Source organism: Caretta caretta, chromosome 7 (genome assembly GCF_965140235.1).
Source record: "Caretta caretta isolate rCarCar2 chromosome 7, rCarCar1.hap1, whole genome shotgun sequence".
Classification (NCBI taxonomy): Eukaryota; Metazoa; Chordata; order Testudines; family Cheloniidae; genus Caretta; species Caretta caretta.
In genome coordinates, this window is record NC_134212.1 from 95,429,819 (window position 1) to 95,454,466 (window position 24,648).

General features: G+C 39.3%; 1 protein-coding gene across 2 annotated transcripts in view; it reads left to right on the plus strand.

The window, feature by feature from the left end:
• Positions 1-24,648, plus strand: part of CC2D2B (coiled-coil and C2 domain containing 2B) — a 122,014-nt gene that overhangs the window by 93,114 nt on the left and 4,252 nt on the right. For both annotated transcript variants that reach the window (XM_075130971.1, XM_075130970.1), the window contains 10 exons: positions 1,626-1,722; positions 5,683-5,781; positions 7,741-7,923; positions 8,085-8,288; positions 8,563-8,652; positions 9,148-9,261; positions 10,174-10,308; positions 15,891-16,013; positions 16,813-16,871; positions 18,833-19,010. In XM_075130971.1, coding sequence (XP_074987072.1) covers positions 1,626-1,722; positions 5,683-5,781; positions 7,741-7,923; positions 8,085-8,288; positions 8,563-8,652; positions 9,148-9,261; positions 10,174-10,308; positions 15,891-16,013; positions 16,813-16,871; positions 18,833-19,010 — 1,282 coding nt within the window. The remainder of the gene's footprint in view (positions 1-1,625; positions 1,723-5,682; positions 5,782-7,740; positions 7,924-8,084; positions 8,289-8,562; positions 8,653-9,147; positions 9,262-10,173; positions 10,309-15,890; positions 16,014-16,812; positions 16,872-18,832; positions 19,011-24,648) is intronic.

Below are 24,648 nucleotides of genomic sequence, written 5' to 3' on the forward strand. Positions count from 1 at the left end.
ATGACCCTGAGGCTACGAACTGATGGTTTAGGACATTAGGAATGGGATACATTGTTTTTTCATCTCTAGGCCATGTTTTTAAACCAGCTAAGTCAGTAGTGACTAAAAGTTATAACCATCCAGTGGCCACTTGTCCGTTCGTTCGTTGGCATCTTCACTGAGTACAACAGACTATAAAAATGCACAAACCAAGTAAAAGAAGTAATGGAGAAGATAGGTTTGATATACAATGAAAAGAAATGTAAAGTCATGTTAATGGGGACTATAGGGACAGAAATCAAAACTGGAGAAGGTGGACAATTTTACGTATCTTGGAAGTACCATCAGCCAAGATGGTACTAGTTCCAAGGAAATAATAAGAATCGGGAAGGCAAACACTGCATTTGGAAGACTCAAAAACGTCTGGCAACTCAAAAACATCTCCCTCAAGACAAAACTGAATAGGTACAAAGTAATTGTTAATCGCCATCATAACATATAGCAGTGAGACGTGGCAACTTACCAAGAAAGATGGATGCATTTCATCACAAATGTCTGAGATGAATATTGGGAATAACATATAGAGATAAGAAGACAAATGAAGAAGTCAGAAAAATTACTGGACAAGGTACCCTTTCACAAATAATCTACAAAAGAAGACATCACTGGCTGGGACATGTGCTGAGAATGGAAAAAGAACGCTTACCAAATACCGCCCTTCAATGGAAGCCAGAAAACGCAAGAAGAAAGAGAGGAAGACCGCAAATAACATGGAAACAAACAGTTCTGAACAACATCAAGCACCTCAACATGAAATGGGAAGATTTGGAGAGAAGGGCAGTTGATAGGCAAGGATGGCAAATGTGGGTAGCCCAATGTGCAGCAAAGCACGGGATGGACTAAGTTCTAAGTGGCCACTTAGTCTGTTTGAATTGAGTTGGAATAATGGCTCTCAAACCTCCCCATCTCCCAATTTAGGGCATATGTCGGGGATAGGGTATGGGATGGAGTGGACCCAATATGAGGAACATGGCTGGAATGCTGTAGTTGCTCTGTTTTGTGCAAATGTAAAAACCATAAAGACTGTTATAAACTGGCACAATTTTAGAGCAACCCTGGGAGCTGAGAACTAGAATTAGGGAGGTGTGCAAAGGCAGTTTAAAACCACCTGTTTCCCACTTGGAAGAACAAAGAATCTGCCTCTGTATCTTCTGTTCGTTACATGAGCTTTCATTCAGTTGGTGCTCTGAAATATGTGAAAGAGTAGAAAATTTACTAAACATGGTTTAGTAAATATGAGATAGAAGTCAGTGAAAATACAGCAGTTTACACCAAAATGAGGATCTGGCACAATTTATTTGACTAAATATCTATTGACACAGTAATTAGAAACAAAATATGCTGGGTCAAATTCATCCCGGTGGGTAACTCCTTCAAAGTCAGTAGAGTTAAACTGGAGTGAAATTTGTCCTTTGATTTTTAGTGGCGAACATACCTATTTAGTTTTCCTTTAAAAATGTTTATGGTTCTGTAATATTTGAAGTAAATTACTGCCAAAAGTGATTGTGTTGTTTTTTAAAAAAATGATAAAGCTCTCTGATATACAATATCTGATTAAAACTAAAAGATTCTGTTCTTAATTACAGATCACCAGGACATGATTATAGCTTTTCAGGACTGTCTAAAATAAAAGACAATATATATGTCAACATTTTTGATGAAGTTAGGATGGAAAAACATGAGGTAAATTGTATAAAACACAACTGATTTTTATTACATTTTTTTGACGTTTGAAAACTATAACCATGTACATATCTCAGCTTCTTGTTTTCTTAACAAAAGAAGCTATATGTACTATTGTTTTCCAATTTTGAATAAATTCAGTTTTTAATTTAATTAAAAGCATGCTAGAAATGTCACAGCCAACCACTGTTGTCATTTGGGCCAAATTCTGTGAGGCATTTGTAAAGGCCTGTGGAATCTTGTTAATAGATTTTAAGGACAAAAGTCCATAACGATCATCTAAACTATAGCAGGTGTGGAAAATGTTTTTATTTTCTGAAAAGAAAGATAGCAAGCAAGCAAGAAACATTTTGATGAAGAGTTGAAAACTGAACATTTTGATTCAGAAATGCCACTGTGATGTCTCATTGGGTTTGTAGTTTGGGTGCCTCAGTCCACCATTCTCCTTTATGGGAAAGCCTCCTTGGCCAGACTACATCTCCCACAACTCATTGTGGGACCCCTTGTTGAACTATCAAAGTGCATAATGGGAATCTCCATCTGTAATGCCTCATGGGAGATGTAGTCTAGCTGAAGAACCCAACCCATAGAGGAGAATGGAGGCATGAGGCAGTTGAACTACAATTTCTGTGAAGTACTGTATCGATGTTTCTAAATTAAAAATTTTCTCTTTCAGCAGGTTTCAGAGTAGCAGCCGTGTTAGTCTGTATTCGCAAAAAGAAAAGGAGTACTTGTGGCACCTTAGAGACTAACACATTTATTTGAGCATAAGCTTTCGTGAGCTACAGCTCACTTCATCAGATGCATTCAGTGGACAATACAGTGGGGAGATTTATATACACAGAGAACATGAAACAATGGGTGTTACCATACACACTGTAACCAGAGTGATCACTTAAGGTGAGCTATCACCAGTGGGAGAGCGGGGCGGGGGGGACTTTTTGTAGTGATAATCAAGGTGGGCCATTTCCAGCAGTTGACAAGAACGTCTGAGGAACGGTGAGGGGTGGGGAATAAACATGGGGAAATAGTTTTACTTTGTGTAATGACCCATCCACTCCCAGTCTCTATTCAAGCCTAAGTTAATTGTATCCAGTTTGCAATTTAATTCTGACTGCTGAATTGGAATTAATTTGCAAACTGGACACAATTAACTTAGGCTTGAATAGAGACTGGGAGTGGATGGGTCATTACACAAAGTAAAACTATTTCCTCATGTTTATTCCCCACCCCTCACCGTTCCTCAGACGTTCTTGTCAACTGCTGGAAATGGCCCACCTTGATTATCACTACAAAAAGTCCCCCCCCCCCGCTCTCCCACTGGTAATAGCTCACCTTAAGTGATCACTCTGGTTACAGTGTGTATGGTAACACCCATTGTTTCATGTTCTCTGTGTATATAAATCTCCCCACTGTATTGTCCACTGAATGCATCTGATGAAGTGAGCTGTAGCTCACGAAAGCTTATGCTCAAATAAATGTGTTAGTCTCTAAGGTGCCACAAGTACTCCTTTTCTCTTTCAGCAGAAATTTTTCTGTTTCTGCGTGTTTAGTTATTTAACAAAAAGTCAAAAATTTCCATGGAAAGCAGATGCTTGTGTGAAAAAATTAGTTTAATTGACTATAGTTTTTGATGAAATTTTTTTGACTAGCCTTACTCTATGCTGACTTCCTGCATAACAAAAGCTATAACTTCTGTTTGAGCTAGAATGTATATTTTAGAAAGACATAAAATTTTGTTTTAGACATCAAGTGACGGGGAATCTACCTCATCCATTGGTAAGTTGTTCCAATGGTTAATTACTTCCACTGTTACATTTTTGCACCTTATTTCCAGGTGGAATTTCTCTGGCTTCATCTTCTAACCATTGGCTCTTATTATACTTCTGTCTGCTAGCTTAAAGAGCCCACTAGTATCTTCTCTCTGTTTAGGTACTTATAGGGTGTGATCAACTCATGATAAGGGTAAAGACAGGTAAATGGAGTTTACCACTTCTCATTTGGGTAATACGGAGTTTAGCTTGTTAGTTTAGCCACTTCTTTTATTACATTCCACCATAGAATCATGTCTTAACTTTCTCTGTAATAAGCTAAATAAAGTGAGCTTCTTAAGTCTCTCACTAGAAGGCACGTTTTTCTGACTTTGAATTATTCTTGTGGCTCTTTTCTGAACCTTCTCCAATTCTCTTATATTACAAAATTATTTTTATGCAACACATACATTTTTCATCAACAGCTTAATGGTTATCACGTATTGTTTTATTAAAACAAGACACATGCTGAAATTTGTGATGCAATGACTACTACTTAAACTTTTACTCTAATGGACAGTGAATATACCTTACACATTATGGCTCATTTCATATGGAGATTTTCTATAGAACTTCCTGCTCCTGTACAATTTTATTTTTATTGTTGCCTTTGAAGGCGATAACATTTGGGTGGATTCTTGAGAAATGCAGCAGAGTTTAGAAAATAGGACCTCTGGTATAAACAATTGGTTTATATATTCTTGATAATAAGATGTATCTGGTTTTTGAGCAGTTAGCAATATTTTTTTATCACAGTGAAATTCTTTAAGCCACTTCCTGTAACGTGACCCAGTGCAATGCTCCAGATGTTGTTATCATAGACAGTTTTGTCATCTGGAATGGAATTGCTAATAAGAAAATGTTTACCTGTCAGATGTACTGTATATAAGAAAAAGTAGTCACACTGCTAGCTTTCTGATTACTTCCTTGTTAGCTCATCTACAGGCCCCATTCCTGTAAATAGTTGTGCTGGTGTGGCCCCCTGTATCAGCATGTATACCACTGACTTTGGTGGCACAGAGGCAGTGCAATATTTGCTTGCATGCTAGGGTCTCAGTGAGCTATAGATTTGTAAAATTGTAATAATTTAAGAAAATTATACCCACTTCTGTGACACATACAAGAAAATAGCTGACTAAGTCATCTACTTATCTATTTAATATATTTATCTTCTGAATGAACAGCTGGAGGGAGTGCTGAACGCTGGGAGGAAGAGGCATAAAGACATTGGAAATGAAACAGAGAATTAGCATCCTGCAAACTGAGCATCATTTTCATCTCTCTCCTTTCCCTTCACCTTGTTTCCAGGCTGTGTCAAAATCCTATCACTTTTTCCTTCATAACATTTCTAAGACCTGATCTTTTCTTTCTGTCTGCTCAGCTGAAACTCTTGTCAAAGCCCTCATCATCATCATGCAGTCTAGATGACAGCAACCACATCCTCCACACCTGCATCACTGTTCCCCAGTCTAGTCAAACGGCAACTGACACAGGGGAGTCCTTACATGGTGCAGTGCCGGTATACGCAGATGCACACTGCCTGTTCCCCTGCTTTCTAGATAGGGGTCGGGGAAGAAATACTCCAGCGTGGAAAGAGGTGGAGTTGGGCAGACCACAAAGCACTCTTTATGATCCTCGTCTGGTACAGTAGTCTCTATGGGGTTGTTACTGCCAGCATAATTTAGAGCATTCCTTAGGGTGCTCTGAGTTATGTTAGTGGCCATTTTGGTGCAGCATTGGGGAAGTGGAGCTTTCTTCCCTGCTTTCCTTAGATATGCTGAGTGTAAACTGAGCATAGCTGTAGATTGAGCCCATGAGTCTTTGAGCTTCACTGATAATGGGAAAGTTTTTTAAAAAGCCTCTGGATTTTATTGTGAAAGCATTTCACTTTGAGAAAATATGGATGTATTTGTTGATCAGATTCAGTTTTTTATGAGCAACTCACTGGTTCTATGAACACCTTGTTGAGTCTATTCAGCTTGGTATTGATTGCCTTTTGTTGCCACAGCCACAACTGAAAATGTGTATAGACCAGAGATAGATATGTGTGTACATATACTGGTAAGCTTCCAAAGGTTGTGGTATCAGTGTCAGCTAAGATACACACACCCACTTAACTACAGCTAACCCTGACTATGTATTTCAATAGGATACTTGTCTTAAGGGTTGCAGTGGCCACTCGTATATAAGAAAGAACTGGTTTGGATCAGTTACTTTTCCTTTTTCTGCTCTTCTGGAACAATCAAAGGTAATTATAATAAAAACATTTTTAAAACTTCTGTTAGGTCAGCAAGATTTTAAGATGTTTACATTGTCAATAGCCGTGATCCTCATACATTAGAAAGAATAATTTTTTTTATCATTATGTAACTCCTGTGGGCTTTACCATTTGTTTGTGGACACAGTTAATCTTTCCCTGCATAATCAAGGGAGATCAAAAATACAATCTAATTTGCAATAGCAATTCCAAGACACAAACTTCTCCCAAAATCTTTTAATGGGAGCACTGGTTTTAACTCCATTTGCCACAGCAGTGAAAGCCTATCTTAGATTGTTCAGAAACTGCTTTTCCATAGGGTGAGGAGAAGTAAAAGGCTGAGGGGAAACTGCACTGAAGTTTGCAAGAGCCCCATAAGAATTTCCAAGGAGAATGCAGGATTCAGCCAGAGCACTCTGCTAATCTTAGTCAAGCTGTAGACTCTTTTGCTGACCCAAGGAAAATAAGACCTTGTTATTTCTTGGGAGGACTATGGGAAAATGCCATAGTAGGGACCTAGAAAAGAGAGACAGAGTGACTACCCGATCCTACCTATTTTAGAAGCACCTGAGTTCCTACTCACCAGCCAGGAAAGATATAAATTGTGAACAGATCTGGGAAGCCTCTTGCTATGGTTTAGAGTACACTACACAACCTTGCTCTCATCCAGAGACTCAGTAATGTTGGGATTCCCTCAGAGACCTTTCCACTCAGCTTATCCAGAACACCTCGTCCATTTCTGGGAGAACATTTCATCCAGTTCTCTGGGATCCAAAAACTCAAACACCAGGTCGTCACACAGGTTACTTTAATAGGCATGTAACAGCTCTCTGATGATGCTGGCCAGGCCCAGATGAAGGGGGTTTAGATACAGGGTGATACTACAATTCCAATTCATGTCATGCATCACACAGTTTATAGACATCTTTCCTAGCTATTAACATCTATACTTCTTGCACGTAAAGACCAATTGCTTTGCAGATAGCATAAGGCAAGCTTATCAGTTCAGATTGTTTCTATTCCTTTGTTTACTACAAACATACCCACAATAGTTAGTCTAGTTAGTTTGGCTCCCTTTTTTATTCACAATAGTTAGTTGTTTCAGAATTACTTGTTGGGGCTTGTTCAGCAGTTACTAGTTCAGGTATGTCATGTCTTAACTTGGGCCTACTCAGGTCAGCTAAGTCAGTCCTACAAGTGTCTCCTACGAGATCTTCACCCTTTTGCTGCTTTGTTTACCCTTCCTCCTACCCCATCATTGGTGTGGCTTACCTGTTGAAACAAGTCCTACTGCCTATGAGCAGCCCAACTTTCTGTAGGCTTAAGACTGAGTTTTTTTGTAATTAAATAGTCAGTAGTCCTAATTAATATATATCCTGTATTGAGAGTTAGTTTTGCGTAGGATTTTGTGTGGGAAGATTGGGCTAAGGGGTGCTATATTATAATTGTATTTGCAGTAAAGTTGTTTAACCAGCCATTTTTACAATCTTCTGTTATTTAAACTATTTAAAGTGAACAACACATCTTCTGTATGATTTTTTTCACCCGCGCTTTATGTTCTCCTAGCTCCTTAGATTTTAAGCATTGCTGGTATTAGGTTAAGTGTGTTGTTCTAAATTTCCCTGTATATTTTCGTGGGACTGAAGTTTGCATTCATGATGTAAGACTGTTTCTACAGGTAGGGGCACCATCTGTTCTTTAACTTGGCACAGGGTATGACTTCCTGGAGAACCCCCCAAAAGGTTCTCCCGTTTAAAATTTGAGGATTGTTGCCCTTATCCAGAATCTAGTGAGTGGAATCCCTGTGAAAAAAGCATAAAAATTAGGTTTATTTCCTTTTATTGCACATGATATAATTTGGATCATTATTACCTTTATATTTTGTTATAACATCTCTTGCACTGTCGTTTGTTTGTTTTACCTAATATAATCATCTAAATATGTTCACAGATCTGTGGTACATTTCAAGTAAATACGCCACCAGTTTTGCTTGGATACACTTGGAGCAAGACTTGTGTATCTCCTAAAGAAGAGCATTGTGGACAGAATTTAAAAGAATATACCTTTTTAACCATCTTTGCTACAATTGAACCTCAGCTATCTTCTGTTGAAAATGATTCAGAATCAGATAAGGTTGGCATTTATACTTAATGTGCATCATCAAAATGAAGACTTGCAGAGTAGGGTAAATTTATTTCTTAAAGCAAATGGTACTTTTTTGTAGGTATTTTGTATTTTAAAGTCAGTCTTTGAAATCGGAAATATTAACATTGTAACTGTAATTATGATTCTAGTTTGCAGATTGTGAAGATGAAACACTTTTACAAAGAGCATGCATTTTTAAAAAAAATTGCAAGGCAAAATTTCCAAAAAGAAGAATAACAACCTCTGTTTTTGACAATGAAGGAAGAAATACTTTAGTAACAAAATATATTAGGGCACTAAATCCGCCACAGCTGCTACTAGATATGTATCCTGATGATCCTAATGCAACTTTTGTAAGTATGAGTTTATTTTCTGTCATACAGTAAGAACATTCAGAACTGCTGAAATTAGTCTGACATTCCTGAATTACTATAATAATTTATATTTTTTTCTTTGTAGCTGCTATAGAGGCTCATATTTATTACCTTAGTAATTCTTGATAGCATGACAAGAAACTTAGATTAACTGTAGTTTTATATTTTTAATAATCCAAAATTAAGATCTATTCAGTAGATATTTATGACATGTGCGCCTTGGTATTTACATATATTCCTATTTCATTTATAGGATCTTATTTCTCGATTTGTGTCTTTAATTCCTTGCGTATCAGATACATTGAATGAAAATGCTGATGTTGATGTTTGGATGACATCAGAGGTAATAATCACATTAAATAATAGATGTAGATGAGTTAATAGATTGTTGAAATAATCTGTTTTACGTACATTAAAATTCTGCATGGAAAATATTTTGGTTTACAGAGCAAAAAGCCAAATCTTGACTGCTTGCCAACCACAGATTAAGACTCATGTCATCCCTTAGCCCAGTCAAATCCATAAAAGGGGGAATGAGCTCTCAGGAAACTTCACAAGCTAAATCATGTGGATTTTGTGAGAAATCCTCCCTCAGTGAGTAGGGTGGGAGGAGGGAGGTTTACATAGGAGGCAAGGCAAGACTGTCTCCAAAACCTTCAGAATCCAGATATACCCATGTTATGTCTCAGCGTCCCCCTTCTACCAATAGACAGCTTTCTGAGGAGCGTGCTGTCATTGGCAATCTCCTTGGCTTCCGCTCTGCATTCTATAACTAGATGGGGAGATGACAGCATAGCATTTCTAGTAAATAGCTTATTCTTTACTATTTTGCATTTAGCATTGCATCAATTTGGCTGTTGGAAATAAAGAAGAGCATGCAGTGCTTCTGTGTAACTACCTTCTGTATTTTGGGAAAAAAGCATGGGTACTGTTGGGAACATCAGTATTAGAAGTAAGTGCCATAATTTAAAAAATGTTTAAATCTTCATTGGGTTCATCCCCCATAACAGCATAAACAATGTAACGTGCTAAAGAGAATAAAATGTGTAGTCAATAACATACCAAGACAAAAATATTGGAAACATCAGGATTGCCATGCCATATCAGACCAGTGGTGCTTGTCCAACATCCTGTCTTCCACAGTGGCCAGTACTACTTGCTAAGAGAAAGGTCCATTAAACCCAATTGTGGACAACTATGGAATAGTTTTCCTTAATAAACATTTCTTCCTAGCTCCGCATGAGTTAGAGATTGGTTTGCAGCCTGGATGATTTCATCATCTAAGTAAATGTTTAATCCTGCTACGCTCTTGGCCTCAATGACATTGGTGAAAATGAGTTCCACAGCTTAATTATGTAAAAGTATTTATTTAATCAGTTTTAAATTTGTTGCTTTTCATTTTCACTGCATGGCCCTTTATTCTTATGATGAGAAAAATTAAATACGACATAAAAATTAAATCTCTATTACATTTGTTGTTTTACATATCTCTAGTGTGTCCTCTTATTCATCTCCTCTTTAAACAGCCCCATTTTTTTCAGTCTCTCCTAATCTGGTCACAGACAGCATTCATATTTGAAATCAAAGTGAATATCTATGTGAGGCTTGTAAGATTAGGCCCTATTTTCACAAGATAGAGAAATATTCATGAGGCAGCATCGGGTAAACTTGCCCTTGCCGCACCTGTTCTTTCAATAAACAGAAGACTACAATCTCTTGGAATGTCAGTCTGGCACCTTTCACTAAAGAAAAATAAACTATTTGTAAAAGACTGAGGAAAAGTAAATATTGGAAGCTAATTTTACTTTCTTCATTGGAATTGTGTATATATATAAAATTGATGACATCTACTTTTTGTTGGTAGGGAAAAGTGGCATATGTATTAACTCATGAAAATGAAGAATATTTCCTTTGGAATCCCTTGAATGGACAGTGTTATAAACAGTTTGATACATTTTGTCCCTTACAGAGTGTTGACTGCTTAATCAATTGGGAAAACGTAAGTATATAAAATTAAACCAAAAGATACAAGAAATAGTGTCATGTTAGTTGTAGACAAAGTATTAGGTGATATTTTAAGGGATCAAATAAAGTAATGTAGAATTTACAAAGAACAGGATTCAGGATATTTATATCATTTTAGAGACAGCAAAACTTTGCTGCTTTGCTAGCTAACTAGTATTCAGTATGTTACTACTGTATAGAAACTAATATGGTTCTACTCCGGTCTTTAGATGCTGTCTAGTATTTCGGTATGACTGAATCTGTGAGATCCCAAACATTTTGTTATGATTCTGCATCATATGTTTCATCTGCACTACCTTCCACAATGGTGGAGAATAGGATATTTTAATTATGTATTATCTCTTTAAATTTTCAATAATTAAATAGAGAGGAAGATATATTACTACTATGATAAACCATGGGATAAGAACAACTTCAGGTACTGTACATAGGAGTTTATAAAGCAGATTGCAGACTACTACATGAAAGTGTATTGTTTCTTTAAGAGCATTATTTTTATTTTATTTTGGAGTGTGCTAAACACTTCAGATCTGTACTGCAGATTCTTAAAGTATGGGTCTGATCTTGCAGTGTTCTTAATGCCCTCAAGTCTTGACTTCAGCGAGAGGCAAGAGTACATAGCATCTCAAGAAATACCCACTGCAGGAATGGGTTCCTCGGTAGTTCCTCTGCACCATAAAGACAGCAATATCTTTGTTCCACATGTTAGGACTACAACTGAACATCAAGAAATCCATTCTGAGATTGGTGCAAAGTATAGAGTTCATAGAGGCCTCCCTAGATGCAGGTTCATGACATTAACAAACCTTGTATCAAAAATTCAAATCAACAAAAAATTGCCTTCAGTTACTCGGACACATGGCAGCTTGTACCTGTGTGACTCAATATGCTATGTTATGTCTTTGTTGCTTCCCTGGCTCAGAACAGTTCATATTTCAAACAAACAGCCTGAAAAAGCTGGTGTCAGTCCCTCATCAAGTAGAAGACACTCTCAATTGGTGGAAAGACCCCGACAATGTCTACACAGATGTGCCATTCATCCAACCTTCCCCTTCAATCAGCGTAATGACAGATGCATCTCTGGTGGCCACATTTAGGGATTCACACCATTCAGGGCAAATGATCTACCCAGGAGACACAGTTACTCCTCAAACTCCTGGAGCTGAGGGCTGTCAGGAATGCCAGTATCCATTTCCTGCCTTTAATCAGGAACAGATCCATAAAAATCATGACAGACAATGTAGCCTCCATGAATCTGGCAAGTTGTGTGTGTGTGTGGGGAGAGATCCCCTTCCTTTTGTGCCAAAGGAATAAAGCTATGGAGCTGATGCATAGCCAACTGCATCCTAATCTTGGAAGTTTACTTCCTGGGTATACAAAACGCTATGGGTGGTGACCTCAGCAGGCAGTTCTCCCAGAATTACAAATGGGAGCTCCTCAGACTCTCAAGCACATTTTTCTGACTTTCGGAGTTCCAGAAGTGAATCTCTTCGTCATCGTTACCAACAGAAATTGCAAACAATTTCGCTTGGGGGCTGAGTTATAGGTCCTCCCTGACTGGGGGACGTGCTTTCCTTGTTCTGTGGACAAGAGGCCTTTTCTGTGCACTTCCTCCAGTGCCTCTGATTTTGAAGGTGGTAAATAAGATCAAGCAAGACAAAGTCAAGATAATATTGTTAAATCCAATGTTCCCACACAGGGCTGGTACCCTTTGCCTTGCTGTTTGTCTGGTGATGAGCCTTCCATCCGTTCCCAGCCTTCTCTCTCTAGATGCTGGGCAGACTCTCCATCCTAACCTGGGAATTTTTCACCTCAAGTCTTGGTTACTCAGTGGTTCACAGGAGTACAGACCTCCTGTTCTGCAGAGGTACAGAAGGTGTTTTTAAATAGTAGGAAAAGGTCTACATGAAATACTTACTTGCAAAATTGGAAAAGGTTTCCACACTGATGTATTCAGCTATGTCTTTAGCCTTTTTTTTCTTCATTCTCTGCTGTCCTTGACTGTCTACTGGAATCCAAAAAGTCCAGGATTATATATGAGTTCCCTGAGAGTCCACCTGCTATCTATAACAGCCTTTCATTCCCTGGTTGAGGGATTCTCAGTGTTTGCTCAGCCCACCACTGCAAGATTCATTAAGGGATTAAGAAATTTTTAATTCACATTAGAGAACCCATCCCTGTATGGGATTTAACTTTAAACTTTTTACTCAGATGTCTTATGAAACCCACTTTCAACATGATGGCCACTTATTTCCCTCTTTCACATATCCATGAAAACAATCTTGTTGGGGGCCATCACTTCTGCTAGAAGAACTAGGGAACTGGGAATTTTAATGGCAGACCCTCCCTTTACAATGTTTTCCAAGGACAAAGTCTAATGTCCACTTCCAAAAATTTTACCTGTTATCATCTGAATTTCATATCAGTTAGGTCATACATTTCCCAGTTTTCTTCCCAAAACCACAGCAGACCAGGGAAGATGCTGCCTTCCATATCCTAGATGTCAGGAGGGAGCTAGCCTGGACAGAACCAGATCATTCAGAAAATCTCCAAGACTGTGTCAATTGCTGACAGGTCAAAGAGACCACAATTTTCACCCAGCGGCTCTCTAGTGGATTTTTGAATGTATTATTTCTTGCTATGAATCTGCTGATTTACAACCTCCCTCTATGGTATTGGCCCACTCCCTGAGATTACTTTCTACTTCTGTGGCATTACTCAAAAATATTCCCATTTTTGAGATCTGCAAAGCTGCAAATTGGTTTTCAGTACATATATTCTCTAAGCGCTATATGTTGCTTCATTCTTCTAGATCAGATGCTCCTCTTAAGAACACAGTTTTGTCTTTAGTGTTAGACTCAGCTCTGAAGCTCCCTTCTTCTGTTGAGGATACTGCTTGGAAGTCACCTGAAGTCAAGGACATATAGGGACATCACTCAAAGAAGAAGGAAGGTTACTCAGTTTGTGCAGTAACTGGAGTTTTCTGAGATGTGTGCCCTATGGGTGCTCCACTACCCACTCTCTTTCCCTTCTGCTTTGGAGTTTCCTCTGTGGGACTTGGTAGTGGAGAAGGAACTGAAGGTGGTTCTCCCACACAGTCCTACATATCCTCTGTGTGAGGCACGAGGACGTGTAGGGCACATGTGTGGGTTGAATGCGCACTGCTAACAAAAATCTCCAGTCAAAGGCTCATGGGGTATAGGGACAGCTGAAGTGGAGCACCCACAAGGACACACATCTTGAAGAATTCCAGTTATTTCATAGCATAAGGAGCCTCTCCTTTTCCACACATTCCCCTCACACCTTGAGTCCTGAGGAAAATCAATCAGGACAGAGTATCAATAATCTTAGTGGCTCTCTGGTGGCCAAGACAGTTTGTTTTATCAGCATTTCCCAGATGGCTTCACATCTATGCATACGCATCCAGCCATTTCTGAACCTGCAGAATGAGGGCAAGCTCAACTATCCCAAGCCAATAGCCCTCCACCTCACAGCCTGGTATTTGGGTGGACAGTGGACACAAAGGCTCATCCTCTGAAGAGGCTCAAACTGTTCTCCATAACAGCAGGAAAATATCTACGAGAAAATGTTATACAGCTAAATGGAAGAAGTTTTCCATCTGGTGCCAACGTCATCACAAATCTCCAGAGAACTTGGGGATCCAACCATCTTTGACTATCTTTTGGTTCGTTAAAGACATCAGGACTATTCCTTAGCTTGGTGCATGTACGTCTGCCAGTGATTAACGCCTTCCTTCCTCCAGTGGAGAACTGCTCAGTCTTTACCCACCCTGTGACCGTGAGGTTTCTGAGCGGTCTCACCAGAACTTTTCCTCTAGTATTGAAACCAACACTTATTTGGGACCTTAATCTGGTACTGCCAACACTCATGAATCACTCATGTGAACCTTTGGCCTCCTTGTCCCTTCTCCATTTCTCTATAAAAGTGGCTTTCCTGAAGGCAGTTACCTCCACCAGAAAAGTAGATGAGCTTGGGTGCCTTATGGTGGATCCTTCCTACACAGTTTCTATAAGGATAAAGTGTCTCTTTGAGATACCCCAAATTCATTCCATAGGTTTCCTCCGAATTCCTCTTTAATCAAATCATACACTTACTTTTTTTTTTAACCAAAACTATTTCCTCGCAAAAAGAAAAGGAGTACTTGTGGCACCTTAGAGACTAACCAATTTATTTGAGCATGAGCTTTCGTGAGCTACAGCTCACTTCATCAGATGCATACCGTGGAAACTGCAGCAGACTTTATATATACATAGAGAATATGAAACAATACCTCCTCCCACCCCACTGTCCTGCTGGTAACAGCTTATCTAAAGTGATCAACAGGTGGGCCATTTCCAGCACAAATCCAGCTGGAAATGGCCCACCTGTTGTTCACTTTAGATAAGCTGTTACCAGCAGGACAGTGGGGTGGGAGGAGGTATTGTTTCATATTCTCTATGTATATATAAAGTCTGCTGCAGTTTCCACGGTATGCATCTGATGAAGTGAGCTGTAGCTCACGAAAGCTCATGCTCAAATAAATTGGTTAGTCTCTAAGGTGCCACAAGTACTCCTTTTCTTTTTGCGAATACAGACTAACACGGCTGTTCCTCTGAAATATTTCCTCACAGAAACTCTCTAAATGGATCTCAGGTTGCATCTTGCATTGCTATGAGTAAGTGGGAACTCCTCCCCCCTTGGAGATGTTTCCCTACGAGATCTGTAGAATGGCAACATGGGGCTCTGTGCATATTTTTACTAAACATTACACCCTAATACAAACTACTTCTTCAGACACATCCTTTGGTAGAGTGGTCCTGCAATGTGTGGTGCAGAATGGTTCCTTTCACCCTCCACCATGATGAATACTGCTTGGGAATCACCCCCAATGAAATACCTATAGGGACCACTACTCAAAGAAGAAAGGAAGGTTACTTACCTTACAGTAACTGGAGTTTTTTGAGATGTGAGGTTTCTATGGGTATTCCATGACCCGCCTTCCTTTCCCTCTGCTTTGGATCCTTCCCTAAGGTGATTTGTAGTAGAGAAGGAGCTGGAGATGGAGAGGCAGTTGGTCTACCCCACCCCTTGTGCCCTCATTTTGGTGCACAGGGTGCAGTTGCAGACCAACAGACACAGCTAGTGAAAAAATCTTCTGGTCTCAGGCTCATGGAGTGTATGCGCACCCCCCACACCGTGGAATACCAATAAGGACCATATGTCTCAAAGAACTCCAGTTACTGTAAAATATGGAATCTTCCTTTTCCATTTGACTTCTTTGGGAGTTCCCCATATGGATGACTTGCAGGTTCAGGCCCTATGTTTGTATTAGTGAAATATTAGCCAAAACTACAGGTGTTTAAGCCTGATCCTCTTCAGTTGTCAGTACAAGTGTGCAATTGCTTCCCTCCATCATACTATATAATGGCATTTCTCTGACTTATCATATACTTGTTTTGGTATTAAAGGAAAACATTTAAAAGTACATTTCACATCTTTTAATTTAAAACAATTTTTGTAGATTGATTGCCACATTTTATACTAATGTTTTGATAGGTCTGGTTTAATACACAGCAAAACAGTTCACCAACGTGCGTAAGTTTTGAAATTTCAAAGGAAGGTTTTTGGAGACAATTTCTACCACACAATTTTCAATGCATAAAAACACAAACTGTACAGGTAACTCCTCCAATTTTCAAAATTTATCTGTCTGATATAAATTATAGTAATTATCATTGGCAGTAATTGCTTGAATACCCCACCATTATAAGCAGCTGTAAATCCTGCTAGGAAAAGGTTAAGTGGGTTGGCTATGTTGATTTAGATGCAGGTGACTAGTTACTGAATATAATGGATTTGTGAGTGACTCTATGAGGAAAGGTGTGTGTTGAGCAGTCTTGAAGGAGCAGCCAAGCCTGCAGAGAAGGTTTGAACTGAACCATGTCACCTTATTGTTATAAGAGCTAAACAAAGTGGGTTGGTAAAGGTGCCTGCTTAACGTGCCAACTCTGTTTTCACTAAGATAGTAAAAGTTAGTGGGCAGATCATTGACTACTGCTGAGGATCACACAGTGCAAATCAGGGGTTGTGGAAGGTCTATATGTGCGTGCCAAGGTGACATAAAGCTCATCTTTGCACTACCCTGATTATGGGGCTGTTATGTGCAAGACCGATCTTCACATATAAACTAGAGCAACCAGAGAATTGGTCTAATTGATGTGGCTGTTAACAGCCCCGATGGGGCCAAAATCACAGCTCGGGATTGGAGCAGTGTGTACGTTTCCCTACCATGGCCCCTTCCCTCCACCCACACACTCTGTGTGTGCAGCTGGGATGATCTTCAGAGGGCCAACTGTGCTTACTCTATGTACATATTCCACTGACAATGTATGCAAAGTAGCTGCACTTCATTTGAGGATCTGGCCAAATGTCTTGTTATATCTTATATGTATACTTGATAGGATGTTATCTCTTTCAGCCAAAAGTAATACTTTACACCCCTACTAATGGAAGCATGGTAGAAGAACTACAGAACAGGTAGGAATCTTTTTGAATACTAAAATATGTGACCATAATGGAAGTTGGGGTGCTCAGCTTCTTGGGAAATCAGGTCAACAGTCCATTACTTTTCTACCACAAATTTATCTTTTCAGAATGGCCTGCTAATAGAATTGCCTGAAGTAAATATTAATTCTGTGTATACTAGCCATGATTATCTAAAAGAAACAAAGTTTTAGGGACAGATCATCAAAAATAAATGCTTTAAAGGGTCTCAGGGAATTTTGTTAAATTTAAGTAATGAAACATGATTATTTACATATAGGGCTGTCGATTAATCGCAGTTAACTCACACAATTACTCAAAAAAATTAATCGCAATTAATCACACTGTTAAACAATAGAATCCCAATTGAACTGTATTAAATATTTATGGATTTTTGCTACATTTTCAAATATATTGACTTGAATTACAACACAGAATACAAAGTGTACAGTGTTACACTATTTTTATTACAAATATTTGCACTATAAAAATGATAAAAAGAAACAGTATTTTTCAATTCACCTCAAACAAGTGCTGAGGTGCAATCTCTTTATCATGAAAGTGCAACTTACAAATGTAGATTTTTTTTGTTACATAACTGCATCCAAAACCAAAACTGTGTAAAACTTTAGAGCCCACAAGTCCACTCAGTCCTACTTCTCATTCAGCCAATCGCTAAGACAAACAAGTTCGTTTACATTTACGGGAGATAATGCTGCCCGCTTATTTACAGTGTCACCTGAAAGTGAGAACAGGGATTTGCATGGCACTTTTGAAGTTAGCATTGCAAGGTATTTACGTGCCAGATATGCTAAACATTTGTGTGCCCCTTCATGCTTTAGCAACCATTCCAGGGGACATGCTTCCATGCTGATGACGCTCATTAAAAAAAAAAGACTTAATTAAATTTGTGAATTCCCTGGGGGAGAATTGTATGCCTCCTGCTCTGTTTTACGTGCATTCTGCCATATATTTCATGTTATAGCAGTCTCGGATGATGACCCAACACATGTTGTTTGTTGTAAGAACACTTTCACCTCAGATTTGACAAAATGCAAAGATGGTACCAATGTGAGATTTCTAAGGATAGCTACAGAACTCAACCCAAGGTTTAAGAATCTGAAGTGCCTTTCAAAATCTGAGAGGGACAAGTTGTGGAGCATGCTATCAGATGTCTTAAAAGAGCAACACTCTGATACAGAAACTAAGAACCCGAACCACCAAAAATGAAAATCAACCTTCTGCTGGTAGCATCTGACTCATGATATGAAAATGAACATGCGTCGGTCCTCACTGCTTTGGATCATTATAGAGCAGAACCCATCATTGGCATGGACGCATGTCATCTGGAATGGTGGCCGAAGCATGAAGGGACATATGCATCTTTAGCACATCTGGCACATAAATATCTTGCAATGCCAGTGCCACGCGAAGGCCTGTTCTCAGGTTCAGATGACATTGTAAACAAGAAGCGGGCAGCATTATCTCCTGCAAATGTAAACAAACTTGTTTGTCTGACCAAGTGGCTGAACAAAAAGTAGGACTGAGTAGACTTGTAGGCTCTAAAGTTTTACGTTGTTTTATTTTTGAATGCATTTTTTTTGTACAGAATTCTACATTTGTAAGTTCAACTTTCATGATAAAGAATTTCCACTACAGTACTTGTAATGGGGGAATTGAAAAATACTATTTCTTTTGTTCTTTTACAGTGCAAATATTTGTAATAAATATAAAGTGAGCACTGTACATTTTGTATTCTGTGTTGTAATAAAAATATATTTGAAAATGTAGAAATCATCCAAAAATATATAAATAAATGGTATTCTATTGTTGTTTAACAGCGTGATTTAATCCCAAGATTAATCGCGATTAATTTTTTAATCACGCAATTAATCCAAATTATTTTTAATTGCTTGACAGCCCTATTTATAAACATTTCATAACTTTTATCGCAGGATCGAAAAGACCTTAAAAAGTAAAATAATGGAATGGCGATTTCATCAACCAACTCGGTGGCATCGACAATGTACTGCTCTTCTACGACAAATTCTTCCCAAGCTAGAATTAAGAAATAGGAGCTTTGTTACAGACAAAGAAGAAAATGAATTGGAAAGTTTACTGGAACATTATTGGGTTAGTATTTATATTAGAAACAATTTAATTGTATAATTTAAATTATAAACAATATTGAGAGATTTTTATATCTATAAAGGTAAAAACTATGTATGTGTAGTATAAAGAAGGCCTTGTATATAAATAGCTGCAGCACTGAATACAGAAACTCATTCATGATCAAACATCTTTTAATACTGCTTTATTTTAACAGCAGATTATAAGGGAGGAAATAATGACTAGCTCTATAAAAAAGAAACAAAAATAACTTTAAAATGCTCAAGATAAGAACCACAGACTTAGAATATGTAAAAAAAAGTTTTTGCCAGAATGCATCTTATAACAGATCTCACATTTGGAAATTTATTTTCTGATATATCTTTTCATAATTTCACCCTTCTGGTTTTATGTTTTAGAACAAGAAAGACAGCTTATTTCCATCTTTGCTGTTTATATCTTTTAGATATGTTAAGATGGTTATTTAGTCTCCTACTCCTTAGTTATCATTTAGATGGATTGTACTAGTTATTCGTCTTCAAGTGATGGTCCCTATATGTATTCGACACATGGGTGCACTTGAGTCCGGAAGTGTTTCTTAGCAGTGTCCATTGACTTGCACAGACATATGGCGACTCCTTGAGCTCTCAGCTGAGGGTATAAGAGGTAGTGCAGGTTGACACCTCTTTAGTTTTCTCTTACTGCTGCATGGCCTGAGTTGGAACCCCTGTTTCTTTGCACTTTTAGTTTGCTAAAAGAGTAACTTACTTTATACATACTTTGTCTTAGTGATAGTTAGATAAGTTTTAGTGTAAACGGAAGCTGGACCAGGGTAAGGCCTTCGAGGTGACAAAATGGTAAGGGACTGGTCACCTGGGAGGGCTGGGGTCCCCCTTGCCACCAGCAGCAGAGGGAAGGTGCAGGGTCCCCCACCCCCTCCCAGGCGGGGAGCTGTGGGAATCTCACTGCCACTGCAGCAGTGGGGAGCTGCGGGGGTCCCCCTGTCCACCTGTGGTGGCTGGGGAGCTGCGGGGGTCAGTACCAAAAAACCCACCACTTCCTAAAAATGTTCAGTTTGCTGATTATCCAGGGCATACATAAAAAACAAACAAAACAGATCAGCGGGCTTCTTCCCATACTCAATCTGTGAGAAATTCACCCATATTCTCACATGCCAAATGAGGCTTAGATGCCACTTAAGACCTCAAAATATGGTTGAAATAGGACTTTTGATTCTGGGTGAACTTCATCCTCCATGAATATGAGAGGATCAAAACAGCTTGATGTGGCCACAGGATTCCCATTTTAGGAAATGGCCAGGTGTATTTGTTTGAAGGCAGTCTTTTTTGTTGTTGTTTTAAACAACTATCATTATTTTAGGACATGTTTAATTCAGTCAATAAAATACCACAATTGTAAATCAGCTTTTGTACAGTGTGTGGGAATGAGGAAGATGTAATATCATAGCGATACAGTAGGATAGATTTTTATTTCAGTTACTCCAGTGTATATTTGGAGTAGCTCCACTGACTCAGTGGAATCCCTCTTTGCTATCTTAACCAAGTGAGACACAAACAAAAGCATGCAAAAATTTTCACAGATTCACTGAAAATCTTCCGTACACTAGTTATCATACAATTTCTGCCACAAACAGTAAAACAGAATTTAGATTGAGAAAATACATCACAGAAAAAAGGCTTTTAAGCTTTCAAAGTTTCTGTTCTGTAACTTCACTTTAAATCATAGTGCTTCGGATATTCCATTTTCTTGAAGGAAAATGTTTCTACAATGATTTTATTTATCATGGTCATATTCCATAGATTCTCCTGAAAGATCTATTCATTAAATAGAAAAATGGAGCTGGCTGGGGAAGCAACAGAGCACTAACTCTAGTTATATCAACATTACGAAAGAAAAGCAGAATTGTGTTCCAGTTATAAGTAATCCCTTGTGTGTTATTGTTTTCCCTTTATACTGTGCATCTGCTCATAACACAAGTATAAATGTTACTGTACATTAAAATTTATTTAAAAATTCTTCATAATGATTTATTATAAGATACCCTCTTTGGGTGAGATTCTGTGCTATGCCTCTAGAGATATAGCTACACTTCAAGCTGGAGGTGTAAATTCCAGTTTGAGGAGACATACCTGCACTAGCTCTGATTGAGATAGTGCACTAAAAATAAAATTGTAGCTGTAGCAACAGCAGGGACTAGCTGCTCTGAGTATCTATTTGTGTCTTGGATGTACCTGGAGTACGAAGTTAGTGTCTTAGTGTAATTGGGACAATTAGTCCCTCCCATAGCTTGCGCTGCTGTGGCTACACTTTTTAGCACTCTAGCTTGATCAGAGCTAGTGTGGGTATGTCTCCTCAAGCTGGAAATTACACCTCCGAGCTCCAAGGTAGACATACCTTGCCATGCAAAGTTGTGAAGGCCAAAGGTATAACTGGGTTCAAAAAAGAATTAGATGACTTCACGGATAGTTCCATTAATGGCTGTTAGCCAAGATGGTCAGGGATGCAACCCTATGCTCCTCATGCCCCTAAACCTCCAACTGCCAGAATCTGGATGATGGGATGGATCAGATTTCTGTTCATGCCCTCTGAAGCATCCAGCGCTGGCCATTGTCAGAGAAAGGATATTGAGCTAGATGGACCATTGTTCTGACCCAGTATGGCCATTCTTATGTTCTTAAGTTAGGGTGTTCCAGAACCTCACTCTTCTGATGGTTAGAAAATTTCTAGTCTTAATTTAGTCATGGACAGTTTATACCCAGTTGTTCTTGTACCAACATTGTCCTTTAGTTTAAATAACTCTTCTCCCTGCCTGGTGTTTACTCCCTGATGTATTTATAGAAAGTGGTCATATCCCATCTCAGTCTTTGTTTTATTAGGCTAAACAAATCAAACTAGTTTTGTCTCCTCTTTTAAGACAGGCTTTCCATTCTCCTGATCATCCTAGTTGCCCGTCTCTGCACCTCTTCCAGTTTTAATTCATCTTTCTTGAACCTAAGTGACCAGAATTGTAGTGTTCCAGATGAGGTCCTACCAGTGCCTCATACAATCACATTAATTCTTTGTTATCTCTACTGAAAATATCTCACCTGTACATCCTAGGATCACATTTGCCTTTTCCATGGCCACGTTACATTGGTGGCTTGTTGTGACCTGGATGAAACCTTGTTATGGATTGCATTAAAACACTGTTGAGACTGATAGGTGCGAACTCATCCTTCATTTAACATAACTGTAAGCATATGCCCCCACCTAGGGCAAAAAGTGCGTGAGAACCCGCCCAGGAGTTTTTGGCTGTGTGTTGTTTCGGGTAGTGGGTGGGGAATGACAGAACACACAGAAACTGAGAACAGACATAAGACCGCAGAGAGAGAGGGGGCAAGAAAGTCCAGCAGAGTGAGACTCTGGAAAAAGCTAGAGAGGAGCTTCTGGGTCTAGTATTAGCTAAACAGGCTTGGAGGATATAAGCTATGAATAAAACTGCTCCTTTTGTTGTTGGTTCCTCCTGCATTCTGACAAGGAGAACTTTGTAGTTTCCTTGTAAATAAACAAGATTGCATCAAAGAAAATACTAGACTCCATCAGTTTCTACTTTCAACTGGAACACCCCCAGGGCCCAAACTTTGTGCCACTCAGGTTGAAAAGGAGCAACACTGGTATCAAGAGCAGTATCTGGTTCCAAGAGAAAAATTGTGAGCTGGTATTCCTGTTGAACTGAGATGGAACAAATTATGGAGGTGCTTAAAGAAATCAAAAATGGTCACTGGGATTTAAAACAAGACCTAAAACAGGAGCAGGAGGCTTCAGCAAAGAATTTAAAACAAGTCTTGGAGCCTTCATGAGAAGATCTAAACAAGAAATGCATCACATATTGCTCCAGAGGAGCCCTTGGTCACCACTCCCAGGGCAATGCTCTACTTCTCCCTTGGTTGGACCATTCAATTATGCCTTCCCTTCGCTACTGCTCCTGCTATGAGTTCTAAGCAAAATCCTGCAGGACAGGGCACAGGTCATCCTGATCGCCCCCTACTGGCCCAGAGAATTTTGGTTTCCCAGTCTCCTATGCATGTCATCCCCACTACCAATCATCCTCCCATTGTTTCTGAAGCTCCTGACGCAGTGGAATGGCAAGATCAAGCAACCCTATCTGCATCCTCTCCACCTCAGGGCTTGGTATTTGGATGGGCATCATCCTTAAAACATTCATGCTCTGCAGCCATGTGAGACATCCTTTCTTATAGTAGGAAGGCCACTACTAGGAGATGTTACTGTACCTAGCTAAATGGAGGCACTTTTTTTCTTGTAAACATAAAAGGAGCATTCTCCAACGAATTGCAGATATTCTGCTCATCTTGGACTATATCCTCTCTCTGAAGGCATCAGCTCCTTGCAAGTCCACTTGGCAGTAATCAGTGCACAGCATCCACCTTCTCAGGGCTACTCCGTCTTCGCGTACGCACTGACCACCAGATTTTAGAAACATCTGATCAGAACCTGCCTGCCTATTCAGAAGCTTACTTCCGTGTGGGACCGGAACCTTGTTCTTGCTGCACTCATGAGCCTCCCCTGCCCCCTTAGCTTCTTACTCCATGTCTCTCCTTTCCATGAAGGTTGCTTTCTTCATAGCTATTACCTCAACTAGAAAGGTTGTCGAGTTTGGAGCAATGATGGCAGATCCTTCTTACACTATAGTCAATAAGGATAAGGTTTCTTTGCATCTATACCCCAAATTCACACTAAAGTCATTTCAGAATTTCACCTTAACCAATCGATTAAGAACACTTATCTGTGTTCTTTCCAAAACTGCATACTCCTGCAGAGGAATGAAGACTCCATTCCCTTGATGTTCAGCAGGCCTTATTCTTTTACCTGCAAAGAATAAAACCAAGCAGGAAGTCCCCAAGACTACTCGTTGCTATAGCAGACTCAGGGGACACCCTATCTCCATTCAAAGAATCTCCAAATGGATCTCTGTCTGCATTCTACTCTATCAGCTATTGAACCTTCCCTTCCCCTAGGGTAAGGACTCATTCCACAAGAGCACAAACAACAACTATGGCATCACTTCTGTAAAGTGGCCACATAAGGATGTGCTCACACATTTGTGAGACATTATGCCCTGGTGCAAGACTCCTCTGCTGATGCCTCTTTTGGGATAGCAATCCTCCGCTCAGCTCTACCATCTACATCCTTACACCACCCATCTACTTAACGTACTGCTTGTCAGTCACCCACAGTGGAATACAATAGGGACCATAATTCGGAGAAGGGGAGGAAGTTACTCACCTGTAACTGGAGGTTCTTCAAGATGTGTGGACCCTATCTGTATTCCACTACCTGCTCTTCTTCCCTTGCATAATGACAGGTTTCAGAGTAACAGCCGTGTTAGTCTGTATTCGCAAAGTCTGCTGCAGTTTCCACGGTATGCATCCGATGAAGTGAGCTGTAGCTCACGAAAGCTCATGCTCAAATAAATTGGTTAGTCTCTAAGGTGCCACAAGTACTCTTTTTCTTCTTCCCTTCTGCTTCAGCTCTTCTCTGATTCATGGTATAGAAAGAACAGGAGAGATGGTCAGTCCACCCTACTCTTTATCCCTTTGGTTGGAGGCACCAGGTGAGCCAGGATGCATGTGCAGACCAGCGG